General features: G+C 60.9%; 1 protein-coding gene across 1 annotated transcript in view; it reads right to left on the bottom strand.

Annotated features, from left to right (window-relative positions):
• Positions 1–10,410, bottom strand: part of LOC140468665 (uncharacterized) — a 72,986-nt gene extending 62,576 nt beyond the window's left edge. Inside the window, exons 1-2 of the mRNA XM_072564742.1 lie at positions 10,116–10,410; positions 5,470–5,604 (exon numbers count right to left, since the gene is read on the bottom strand). Coding sequence (XP_072420843.1) covers positions 5,470–5,604; positions 10,116–10,154 — 174 coding nt within the window. The 5' untranslated portion in view covers positions 10,155–10,410. The remainder of the gene's footprint in view (positions 1–5,469; positions 5,605–10,115) is intronic.
• Between the last annotated feature and the right edge of the window lie 2,098 nt (positions 10,411–12,508).

The following is a 12,508-nucleotide window of genomic DNA, read 5'->3' as shown; positions in this document are numbered from 1 at the left end:
AGGGAGAGGGAGAGGGGAGGGGGAGAGGGAGAGGGAGAGGGAGAGGAGAGAGGGAGACGGAGGGTTGAGGGGAAACGGGAGGGGGAGAGGGAGAGGGGAGGGGGAGAGGGTGAGGGGAGGGGGAGAGTGGAGAGGGAGAGGCGAGGGGAGAGGGAGAAGGGACAGGGAGAGGGGAGAGAGAGGGGAGAGGGAGAGGGCAGAGGGAGGGGAGTGGGAGAGAGGGGGGAGAGGTAATGGGAGAGGGGAGAGGGGAGTGGGAGAGAGGGGAGAGGGGAGATGGGAGGGGGAGAGGGGAGAGGGAGAGGGGAGTGGGAGAGAGGGGAGTGGGGGAGAGGGGAGAGGGGAGAGGGGAGGGGGAGAGGGGAGAGGGGCAAGGGAGAGGGAGTGGGGAGGGGGAGAGGGGAGGGGGAGAGGGGAGGGGGAGAGGGGAGAGGGGAGTGGGAGAGGAGAGTGAGAGGGCAGAGGGCGGGGAGTGGGAGAGAGGGGGGAGAGGTAATGGGAGAGGGGAGAGGGGAGAGGGGAGAGGGAGAGGGGAGTGGGGGAGAGGGGAGATGGGAGGGGGAGTGGGGAGAGGGGCAAGGGAGAGGGAGAGGGGAGGGGGAGAGGGGAGGGGGAGAGGGGAGAGGGGAGTGGGAGGGGGAGAGGGAGGGGGAGAGGGGAGAGGGGAGTGGGACGTCGGAGAGGGCGAGGGAGGAGGGGAGAGGGAGAGGAGAGATGGGAGAGGGGAGATGGGAGGGGGAGAGGGAGAGGGAGAGGGGAGACGGACAGGGCAGGGGGAGAGGGAGAGGGAGAAGGGAAAGGGGAGAGGGAGAGGGTGAGGGAGAGGGGTGAGGGATGAGGGGAGAGGGAGAGGGGAGGGGGAGAGGGAGAGGGGAGAGGGAGAGGTGAGGGAGAGAGGGGAGACGGGAGGGGGAGAGGGAAAGGGAGAGGGAGAGGGAGAGGGGAGAGGGGAGAGGGAGAGGATGAGGGGAGAGGGAGACGGAGAGGGAGAGGGTGAGGGAGAGGGGTGAGGGACGAGGGGAGAGGGAGAGGGGAGAGGGAGAGGGGAGAGGGAGATGGGAGGGGGAGAGAGGTGATGGGAGAGGGAGAGGGGAGAGAAGAGAGGGAGACGGGAGAGGGAGAGGGGTAGATGGAGAGGGACGGGAGTAAGGTGGGGAGCGGGGTGAAAGAGAGGAAGAGGGAGAGAGGAGAGGGGGAGAGAGAGGGAGGGGAGAGAGAGGGAGGGGAGAGGGAGAGGGAGAGGGAGGGCAGAGCGAGGGGAGAGGGAGAGGGAGAGGGGAGAGAGAGGGAGAGGGAGAGAGAGGGATAGGGGAGTGGGAGGGCAGAGGGAAGGGAGAAGTAGAGGGAGAGGTGCGAGGGAGAGGGGCAAGGGAGGGGGAGAAGGAGAGGGAGGGGGAGAGGGGAGAGGGGAGAGGCGAGGGGGAGAGGGAGAGGGGAGAGGGTTAGGAGAGAGGGGAGAGAGAGGGGGGAAGGGGAGAGGGGAGAGGGAGAGGTGAGGGGGAGAGGGGAGAGGGAGAGGGAGAGGGGAGAGGGGAGATGGAAGAGGGAGAGGGGAGAGGGGAGAGGGGAGAGCAGAGGGGGTAGAGGGGAGAGGGGAGAAGAGAGAGGGGAGGCGGAGAGGGAGAGGGAGAGGCGAGAGGGAGAGGAAGAGGGAGAGGGAGAGGGAGAGGGGAGTGGGAGAGGGGAGTGGGAGGGCAGACGGAGGGGAGAAGAAGAGGGAGAGGTGCGAGGGAGAGGGACAAGGGAGGGGGAGAAGGAGAGGGAGAGGGGAGAGGGGAGATGGGAGGGGGAGAGGGGAGAAGGGCAAGGGAGAGGGAGAGGGAGAGGGACAAGGGAGGGGGAGAAGGAGAGGGAGAGGGGAGATGGGAGGGGGAGAGGGGAGAAGGGCAAGGGAGAGGGAGAGGGAGAGGGACAAGGGAGGGGGAGAAGGAGAGGGAGAGGGGAGATGGGAGGGGGAGAGGGGAGAAGGGCAAGGGAGAGGGAGAGGGAGAGGGGAGGGGGAGAGGGGAGACGGGAGAAGGGAGAGGGGTGGGGTAGAGGGGAGGGAGAGAGGGGTGTGGGGCGAGGGAGAGGGTGAGGGGTGAGGGACGAGGGGAGAGAAGAGAGGGAGAGGGGAGAGGGAGAGGGGAGAGGGAGAGGGGAGGGGGAGAGGGGAGGGGGAGAGGGAGAGGGGAGAGGAAGAGGGGGAGAGGGGAGGGGGATAGAAAAGAGGGAGAGGGAGAGGGAGAAGGGGAGTGGGAGAGGGGAGTGGGAGGGCAGACGGAGGGGAGAAGAAGAGGGAGAGGTGCGAGGGAGAGGGACAAGGGAGGGGGAGAAGGAGAGGGAGAGGGGAGAGGGGAGATGGGAGGGGGAGAGGGGAGAAGGGCAAGGGAGAGGGAGAGGGAGAGGGACAAGGGAGGGGGAGAAGGAGAGGGAGAGGGGAGATGGGAGGGGGAGAGGGGAGAAGGGCAAGGGAGAGGGGAGAGGGAGAGGGGAGAGGGAGAGGGGAGGGGGAGAGGGGGAGAGGGGAGGGGGATAGAAAAGAGGGAGAGGGAGAGGGAGAAGGGGAGAGGGAGAGGGGAGAGGGAGGGGGAGAGGGAGAGGGCGAAGGGTGAGGGATGAGGGGAGAGGGAGGGGGGAGGGGGGAGGGGAGAGAAGAGAGGGAGAGGGAGGGGAGGGAGAGGGGAGAGGGTAGAGGGGAGATGGGAGGGAGAGGGGAGAAGGGCAAGGGAGAGGGAGAGGGGAGGGGGAGAGGGGGAGGGGAGGGGGAGAGGGGAGAGGGGAGGGGGAGGGGGGAGAGGGAGAGGCAGAGGCAAGGGGGAGAGGGAGAAGGGAGAGGGGAGAGGGAGGGGAGAGGGACAGGGCAGGGGGAGAGGGGAGAGGGGAGAGGGAGAGGGCAGAGGGGAGGGGGAGAGGGTGAGGGGAGGGGGAGAGGGGAGAGGGGAGGGGGAGGGGGGAGAGGGAGAGGCAGAGGCAGAGGCAAGGGGGAGAGGGAGAAGGGAGAGGGGAGAGGGAGAGGAGAGGGGGAGAGGGACAGGGCAGGGGGAGAGGGGAGAGGGAGAGGGGAGAGAGAGAGGTGAGGGGGAGAGGGGAGAGGTGAGAGGGGAGAGGGGAGAGGGAGAGGGGAGAGAGAGAGGTGAGGGGGAGAGGGGAGAGGGGAGAGGTGAGAGGGGAGAGGGGAGAGGGAGAGGGGAGAGAGAGAGGTGAGGGGGAGAGGGGAGAGGTGAGAGGGGAGAGTGGAGATAGGAGACGGGAGAAGGAGAGGGGAGAGGGGAGAGGGGAGAGGGGAGAGGGAGAGGGAGAGGGGGAGTGGTGAGGGAGATGGGAGGGGAGAGGGATAATGGGAGAGGGAGAGGGGAGAGAAGAGAGGGAGACGGGAGAGGGGAGTGAGAGAGGGGAGAGGGAGATGGAGAGGGACGGGAGTAAGGTGGGCAGTGGGGTGAAAGAGAGGAAGAGGGAGAGGAAGAGGGAGAGGGGAGAGAGGGAGGGAGAGGGAAGGCAGAGGGAGGGGAGAGGGAGAGGGAGAGGGGAAAGAGAGGGAGAGGGGAGAGGGAGAGAGGAAGATGGGAGTAGGAGAGGGGAGTGGTAGGGCAGAGGGAGGGGAGAGAGGAGAGGGAGAGGGGAGAGGGGAGGGGGAGAGGGGAGGGGGAGAGGGGAGGGGGAGAGGGGAGGGGGAGAGGGGAAAGGGGAGAGGGAGAGGGGAGAGAAAAGAGGGAGAGGGGAGGGGGAGAGGGGAGAGGGTGGAGGGGAGGGGGAGAGGGGACACGGGAGAAGGGAGACGGGAGGGGTAGAGGGGGGAGAGGGGTGTGGGGCAAGGGAGAGAAGAGAGGGCGAGGGGAGAGGGAGAGGGAGAGGGGAGAGGGAGAGGGGAGGGGAGAGGGGAGGGGGAGAGGGGAGAGAAGAGAGGGGAGGGGGAGAGGGGAGAGAAGAGAGGGGAGAGGGAGAGGGGAGGGGGAGAGGAGAGGGGGAGAGGGGAGGGGGAGAGGGAGAGGGAGAGGAGAGTGGGAGAGGGGAGAGGGAGAGGGAGAGAGAGAGGGAGAGGGGAGAGGGAGAGGGAGAGGGAGAGGGAGAGGGAGAGGGAGAGAGAGAGGGAGAGGGAGAGGGAGAGGGAGAGAGAGAGGGAGAGGCGAGAGGGAGAGAGGAAGATGGGAGTAGGAAAGGGGAGTGGTAGGGCAGAGGGAGGGGAGAGAGGAGAGGGGAGAGGGAGAGGGGAGAGGGAGAGGGGAGGGGGAGAGGGGAGTGGGAGAGGGGAGAGAAGAGAGGGAGAGGGGAGAGGGGAGAGGGGAGAGGGAGAGGGAGAGGGAGAGAGAGAGGGAGAGGGAGAGGGGAAGGGGAGGGGGAGAGGGGAGAGGGGAAGGGGAGGGGGAGAGGGAGAAGGAGAGGGAGAGGGGAGGGGTAGAGGGGAGAGGGAGAGGGAGAGGTGCGAGGGAGATGGGCAAGGGAGGGGGAGAGAGGAGAGGGAGAGGGGAGAAGGGCAAGGGAGAGGAAGAGGGGAGGGGGAGGGGGAGACGGGAGAAGGGAAACGGGAGGGGTAGAGGGGAGGGAGAGAGGGGTGAGGGGCAAGGGAGAGGGCGAGGGGTGAGGGACGAGGGGAGAGAAGAGAGGGAGAGGAGAGATGGAGAGGGAGAGGGAGAGGGGAGGGGGAGAGGGTTAGGGGAGAGGGGAGAGGGAGAGGTGAGGGGGAGAGGGGAGAGGGAGAAGGAGAGGGGAGAGGGAAAAGGGAGAGGGAGAGGGGAGGGAGAGAGGGAGAGGGGAGGGGGAGAGGGAAAAGGGAGAGGGAGAGGGGAGGGAGAGAGGGGAGTGGGGAGAGGGACAGGGGAGGGGGAGAGGGGAGGGGGAGAGGGGAGGGGGAGAGGGGAGGGGGAGAGGGGAGGGGGAGAGATGAAGGGGAGAGGGGAGAGGAAAGAGGGGAGAGGGTAGAAGGAGAGGGGAGGGGGAGGGGAAGAATTGAGGGGGGAGAGGGAGGAGGAGAGGGGCAAGGGAGAGGGAGAGGGGAGGGGGAGAGGGGAGGGGGAGAGGGGAGGGGGAGAGGGGAGATGGGAGGGGGAGAGGGGAGTGGGGAGAGGAACAGAGGAGGGGGAGAGAGTAGAGGGTAGGGGGAGAGGGGAGAGGGAGATGGGAGGGGGATACGGGAGACGGGGGAGGGAGAGGGGAGGCGGAGAGGTAGAGGGTGAGGGGAGAGGGTAGAGGGAGAGGGTAGAGGGAGAGTGGAGAGGGGAGGGGGAGAATTGAGGGGGGAGAGGGGAGATGGGAGAGGGAGAGGGGAGAGGGTAGAGGGAGAGGGGAGATGGGAGAGGGAGAGGGTAGAGGGAGAGGGGAGGGGGAGAATTGAGGGGGGAGGGGGAGGGGGGAGAGGGAGCGATGGTGGGAGTGAGCGGCTGGGGCGAAAGGTCAGGGTAGGTGGGGGGTTTGGGGTGAGGGGGCTGGACTCAGGGGTGAGGGGTCAGGGGTTAGAGGTGGCCAAGGTAGGCAGTAAAAGAGGTTTCTTACACTCAGGGCTTTGGGCTCACAGTTTCGGAACCTCTTGAGGGGGTCTGGCCTCGTGCACTGAGGAGGGTTGGCATCAGACACGTGGGGGCTGCCAGCCGAAACCGGGGGGCTCCCTTCTGTCGCCATGTCAGAGTCCTGCAAAATAAAAACACCTCGTCATCAAAGGGGACCCGACATCTATCACCTGGTCATCCATCCTGCATCAGGACATGTCAGCAAGAATACCAAGGGATGAGGGACACCAGGAGAGGACTCAGGATGGTTATGAAATGATTGACAAGAACTGTTCCCGGGATGAGGAACGTTCTGGGATGGGGACAGGTTAAAGATGTTGGGACTGTCCCCTGTGAGAGAGAGGGAGGGTAAAGGGGGGTCCCCCTCACAGAGAGGGAGGGTAAAGGGGGGGTCCCCCCTCACAGAGAGGGAGGGTAAAGGGGGGGGTCCCCCCTCACAGAGAGGGAGGGTAAAGGGGGGTCCCCCCTCACAGAGAGGAAGGGTAAAGGGGGGGGTCCCCTCACAGAGAGGGAGGGTAAAGGGGGGTCCCCCCTCACAGAGAGGGAGGGTAAAGGGGGGTCCCCCTCACAGAGAGGGAGGGTAAAGGGGGATCCACCCTCAGGGAGAGGGAGGGTAAAGGGGGGGTCGCCCTCATAGAGAGGGAGGGTAAAGGGGGGGTCCCCCTCACAGAGAGGGAGGGTAAAGGGGGGGTCCCCCCTCACAGAGAGGGAGGGTAAAGGGGGGTCCCCCTCAGGAAGTGGGAGGGTAAAGGGGGCTCCCCCTCAGGGAGTGGGAGGGTAAAGGGGGCTCCCCCTCAGGGAGAGGCAGGGTAAAGGGGGGGTCCCCCCTCACAGAGAGGGAGGGTAAAGGGGGGGTCCCCCCTCAGGGAGAGGGGGGGTAAAGGGGGGGTCCCCCCTCAGGGAGAGGGAGGGTAAAGGGGGGGTCCCCCCTCAGGGAGAGGGGGGCTGATGGCGGGAGATCTAACAGGGTTTCGAAACTCGCAGTGGGGCTGAAGTAGGGAACAAGGTAAAGCTGGTTTTGTGCGTCCAATGGAACAGAAGGGAAGGGCCAGGCTGATAGCAGGGTTCAAGGGAAGTGAGAGGGAGGGGAGCAACACCGTTCCTACCCACCCCCCCCAGTCAGAGATTGGGATGTGGAATGACCAGCTGGGAAAGACAGACAGTGGAGCTGGGAGAGGCAGGTTCAACCAGGGCAGTCAGGAGGGGGGGGGGGAATGGATGGGCATTTGGGACATTGGGGGGGGGGGGGGGTGCGTGTGGCGGGAGGGTGGAGGGCAGCAGATGGACAGAGTGGCCACCACAGCAGCACTGTCACAGGTCTGCGGCTCAGACGAATTGGCAAAGAACAGCTAGGCCGTGTTTAAGTTTGGACCGAGGGACGCTGAGCGTGACTGGGAGTCAGAGCAGGTTCACGTGCCCTTGGGCGAGGAACACGAGTGAGGGGAGGGGACGATTCTCTCCACAAGTAACACACCCAACTGCATCGGTCTGGGAAAACAATCAGAATCCCTGGAAAGGGGGCCCAGCAAGTCCACGCCCACCCTCCAAACAGTAACCCACCCAAACTCATTCCCCTCCCCCCCCATAATCTACACTTACCCCTGAATAATCCCCCCCAACCTACACATCCCTGAACACTGTGGGACAATTTAGCACGGCCAATCCACCCTAACTGACACATCCCTGAACACTGTGGGACAATTTAGCACGGTCAATCCACCCGAACCTACACATCCCTGAACACTGTGCGACAATTTAGCACGGCCAATACCCCCTAACCTACACATCCCTGAACACTGTGGGACAATTTAGCACGGCCAATCCACCCTAACTGACACATCCCTGAATACTGTGGGGACAATTTAGCACGGCCAATCGACCCTAACCTACACATCCCTGAACACTATGGGACAATTTAGCACGGCCAATCCACCTTAACCTACACATCCCATAACACTATGGGACAATTTAGCACGGCCAATCCACCCTAACCTACACATCCCTGAACACTGTGGGACAATTTAGCACGGCCAATCCACCCTAACCTACACATCCCTGAACACTGTGGGACAATTTAGCATGGCCAATCCACCCTAACCTACACATCCCTGAACACTGTGGGACAATTTAGCACGGCCAATCCACCCTAACCTACACATCCCTGAACACTGTGGGACAATTTAGCACGGCCAATCCACCCTAACTGACACATCCCTGAACACTGTGGGGACAATTTAGCACGGCCAATCGACCCTAACCTACACATCCCTGAACACTATGGGACAATTTAGCACGGCCAATCCACCTTAACCTACACATCCCATAACACTATGGGACAATTTAGCACGGCCAATCCACCCTAACCTACACATCCCTGAACACTGTGGGACAATTTAGCACGGCCAATCCACCCTAACCTACACATCCCTGAACACTGTGGGACAATTTAGCATGGCCAATCCACCCTAACCTACACATCCCTGAACACTGTGGGACAATTTAGCACGGCCAATCCACCCTAACCTACACATCCCTGAACACTATGGGACAATTTAGCACGGCCAATCCACCCTGACCTACACATCCCTGAACACTGTGGGACAATTTAGCACGGCCAATCCACCCTAACCTACACATCCCTGAACACTGTGGGACAATTTAGCACGGCCAACCCACCCTAACCTACACATCCCTGAACACTGTGGGACAATTTAGCACGGTCAATCCACCCTAACCTACACATCCCTGAACACTGTGGGACAATTTAGCACGGCCAATCCACCCTAACCTACACATCCCTGAACACTGTGGGACAATTTAGCACGGCCAATCCACCCTAACCTACACATCCCTGAACACCGTGGGACAATTTAGCACGGCCAATCCACCCTAACCTACACATCCCTGAACACCGTGGGACAATTTAGCACGGCCAATCCACCCTAACCTACACATCCCTGAACACCGTGGGACAATTTAGCACGGCCAATCCACCCTAACCTACACATCCCTGAACACTCTGGGACAATTTAGCACGGCCAATCCACCCTAACCCACACATCCCTGAACACTGTGGGACAATTTAGCACGGCCAATCCACCCTAACCTACACATCCCTGAACACTGTGGGACAATTTAGCACGGCCAATCCACCCTAACCTACACATCCCTGAACACTGTGGGACAATTTAGCACGGCCAATCCACCCTAACCTACACATCCCTGAACACTATGAGACAATTTAGCACGGCCAATCCACCCTAACCTACACATCCCTGAACACTGTGGGACAATTTAGCACGGCCAATCCACCCTAACCTACACATCCCTGGACACTGTGGGACAATTTAGCACGGCCAATCCACCCTAACCCGCACATCCCTGAACACTGTGGGACAATTTAGCACGGCCAATCCACCCTAACCCACACATCCCTGAACACTGTGGGACAATTTAGCACGGCCAATCCACCCTAACCTACACATCCCTGAACACTGTGGGACAATTTAGCACGGCCAATCCACCCTAACCTACACATCCCTGAACACTATGGGACAATTTAGCACGGCCAATCCATCCGAACCTACACATCCCTGAACACTATGGGACAATTTAGCACGGCCAATCCACCCTAACCTACACATCCCTGAACACTATGGGACAATTTAGCACGGCCAATCCACCCTAACCTGCACATCCCCGAACACTATGGGACAATTTAGCACAGCCAATCCACCCTAACCTACACACCCCTGAACACTATGGGACAATTTAGCACGGCCAATCTACCCTAACCTACACATCCCTGAACACTATGGGACAATTTAGCACGGCCAATCCACCCTAACCTACACATCCCTGAACACTGTGGGACAATTTAGCACGGCCAATCCACCCTAACCTGTACATAGAGCCATAGAATCATAGAGATGTGCAGCATGGAGACAGACCCTTCGGCCCGACCCCGTCCGTGCTGACCCAGATATCCCAACCCAATCTAGTCCCACCTGCCAGCACCCGGCCCATATCCCTCCAAACCCTTCCTATCCATATCCCCATCCAAATGCCTCTTAAATGTTGTCATTGTACCAGCCTCCACCACATCCTCTGGCAGCTCATTCCATACACGTACCACCCTCTGGGTGAAAAAGTTGCCCCTTAGGTCCCTTTTATATCTTTCCCCTCTCACCCTAAACCTATGCCCCTCTAGTTCTGGACTCCCCTCGACCCCAGGGGAAAAGACTTTGTCTATTTACCCTATCCATGTCCCTCATGATTTTATAAACCTCCATAAGGTCACCCCTCAGCCTCCGACGCTCCAGGGAAAACAGCCCCAGCCTGTTCAGCCTCTCCCTGTAGCTCGGATCCTCCAACCCCGGCAACATCCTTGTAAATCTTTTCTGAACCCTTTCAAGTTTCACAACATCTTTCCGATAGGAAGTCTTTGGACTGTGGGAGGAAACCGGAGAGCCAGGAGGAAACCCATGCAGACACCAGGGAGAGAATGTGTAAACTGCAGACAGATGCGGTGGGATCGAACCTGGGTCCGTGGGCACTGTGAGGCAGCAGTTCACACCATTGACCCACCGCGCGGACTCATCGTGCACCACCCAGCGAGCTCCACACACAAACCTCAACTGGACGTGAAACACACTCTGGATTATCCAACATGTGCTGTCCAATCACATCTGGCCGCTTTGTGGGATCTCCTCAGACATGTCCGATATCGTCAGGCAGTCTTTCTGATGAGGCGTTGGCTAACCTGACAGGACACTGGCACTGATGTGCACAGACCAAGGTGAGTCAATGACAGGGAAGGCAAAAACGTCCTCCTGGATTCAGGGACTATCTCATTGTGGGCACATGAACACACGCACCGTCACATTGGCTGCGTCAGCGGAATACTCAACAACCCCGCCGAGTTACTGTCTTTACCTGAACAAAATCAGGCACACGCAGCTCACCCTGTGGGACACGGGCAAACCTGAACAGATCAATTCCCACTGCTCACCAAAGCAGCGCTACCTCAGCACTGACCCTCCGACAGTGCGGCCCTCCCTCAGCACTGACCCTCCGACAGTGCGGCGCTCCCTCAGCACTGAACCTCCGACAGTGCGGCCCTCCCTCAGCACTGACCCTCCGACAGTGCGGCCCTCCCTCAGCACTGACCCTCCGACAGTGCGGCCCTCCCTCAGCACTGACCCTCCGACAGTGTGGCACACCCTCAGCACTGACCCTCCGACAATGCGGCCCTCCCTCAGTCCTGACCGTCCGACAGTGCGGCCCTCCCTCAGCACTGACCCTCCGACAGTGCAGCCCTCCCTCAGCGCGGCACTCCCACGGCACTGACCCTCCGACAGTGCGGCCCTCCCTTAGCACTGACCCTCCGACAGTGCGGCCCTCCCTCAGCACTGACCCTCCGACAATGCGGCCCTCCCTCAGTCCTGACCCTCCGACAATGCGGCCCTCCCTCAGCACTGACCCTCCCACAGTGCGGCCCTCCCTCAGTCCTGACCCTCTGACAGTGCGGCCCTCCCTCAGCACTGACCCTCTGACAGTGCGGCACTCCCTCAGTACTGACCCTCCGACAGTGCGGCCCTCCCTCAGCACTGCCCCTCCGACAGTGTGGCACACCCTCAGCACTGACCCTCCGACAGTGCGGCCCTCCCTCAGCACTGACCCTCCGACAGTGCGGCCCTCCCTCAGTCCTGACCCTCCGACAGTGCAGCCCTCCCTCAACGCTGACCCTCCAAGAACGCGACGCACCCTCAGTAGGGAGGGGTTGTAGGGTCTGGAGGGGGCTTCCAGAGATAGGGAGGGGGTGTAGGGGCTGGAGGGGGTTACAGAGATAGGGAGGGGGTGTAGGGGATGGAGGGGGTTACAGAGATAGGGAGGGGGTGTAGGGGCCGGAGGGGGTTACAGAGATAGGGAGGGGGTGTAGGGGCTTACAGAGATAGGGAGGGGGTGTAGGGGCTGCAGGGAGGTTACAGAAATAGGGAGGGGGTGTAGGGGCTGGAGGGGTTTGAGCTGAGTGAGGGAGTCTTACGAGATTGGGAGTGTGAGGCTGACAGCGAGATTGGAGACGGTGAAGGGGTGGGATTGGGACAGGGACAGGGGGTTGTTGTGTTCAGTGTCAGCTCCTGCAAAGATGTTCAGAAAAGTGCCCGGCCCCTGGGGAGGGGAGAGAAGAGGAAGTTTTTTACTCACAGTCAGGTTCCTCGCTGCAGCTCCAGCTCAGAGTCTCGCAACTCTGCTGGTACGTCCTATCGCCTGAGAGACAACTCTGACAACTTCCAGCCCTCCGTGTGTGTGCATGTGTGTGTGTGAGGGGGGGGGCGCTGGTCTGAACCACTGAGATTGACAGGGAAATTCTCCTGTTGTTTCTGACGATAAACACTCTCGCTGTGCTGAAACCCAGGTCTGAGCAGAGAAGCAGTGGCACAGGTCAGGGGGACTTGACATCAGTTTGCTCACTGCTCAGGAACAGCCTTGTTCTGCCATATCTGCCTCGCTCCTTCCCAAATGATTTGAAAACATCGTCCGCACATAGAACCACTCCTCTCTCTCTCTCTCTTCCTTTCCCTGTCTATCCCTCTTTCTAACTCCCTGGTAAACACATCCTCCTTTATCCTGCCCCTCCCTCTCCTCATTCTGTGAGCGGTGGGTTTCTCAGGAGGAGCTGTTCAGACACTATGCCCCTTTACGGGGATTCTCGACTCCATTTCACATCCTGGAGGAAGTAAGCTGCAGCATTCCGAGGAAAAGCACACTGAATCCGAGGGGTGGCTCGTTCTGTCACTGCTGGGGTCCCCCGATTCTGCACAACCCCTCGGAAGGTTCAAATACCAGGAAAATCACTGTACATTTTCTTCAAGTATACACAGGAACTGTACACGGTGACTCCCAGTGTGATACAGAGACAGGGACTGTACACAGTGACTCCCAGTGTGATACAGAGACAGGAACTGTACACGGTGACTCCCAGTGTTATACAGAGACAGGAACTGTACACAGTGACTCCCAGT

The sequence above is a fragment of the Chiloscyllium punctatum genome, chromosome 47 (assembly GCF_047496795.1).
Source record: "Chiloscyllium punctatum isolate Juve2018m chromosome 47, sChiPun1.3, whole genome shotgun sequence".
NCBI classification, from domain to species: Eukaryota; Metazoa; Chordata; class Chondrichthyes; order Orectolobiformes; family Hemiscylliidae; genus Chiloscyllium; species Chiloscyllium punctatum.
This window is presented reverse-complemented; position numbering and strand designations above follow the sequence as displayed.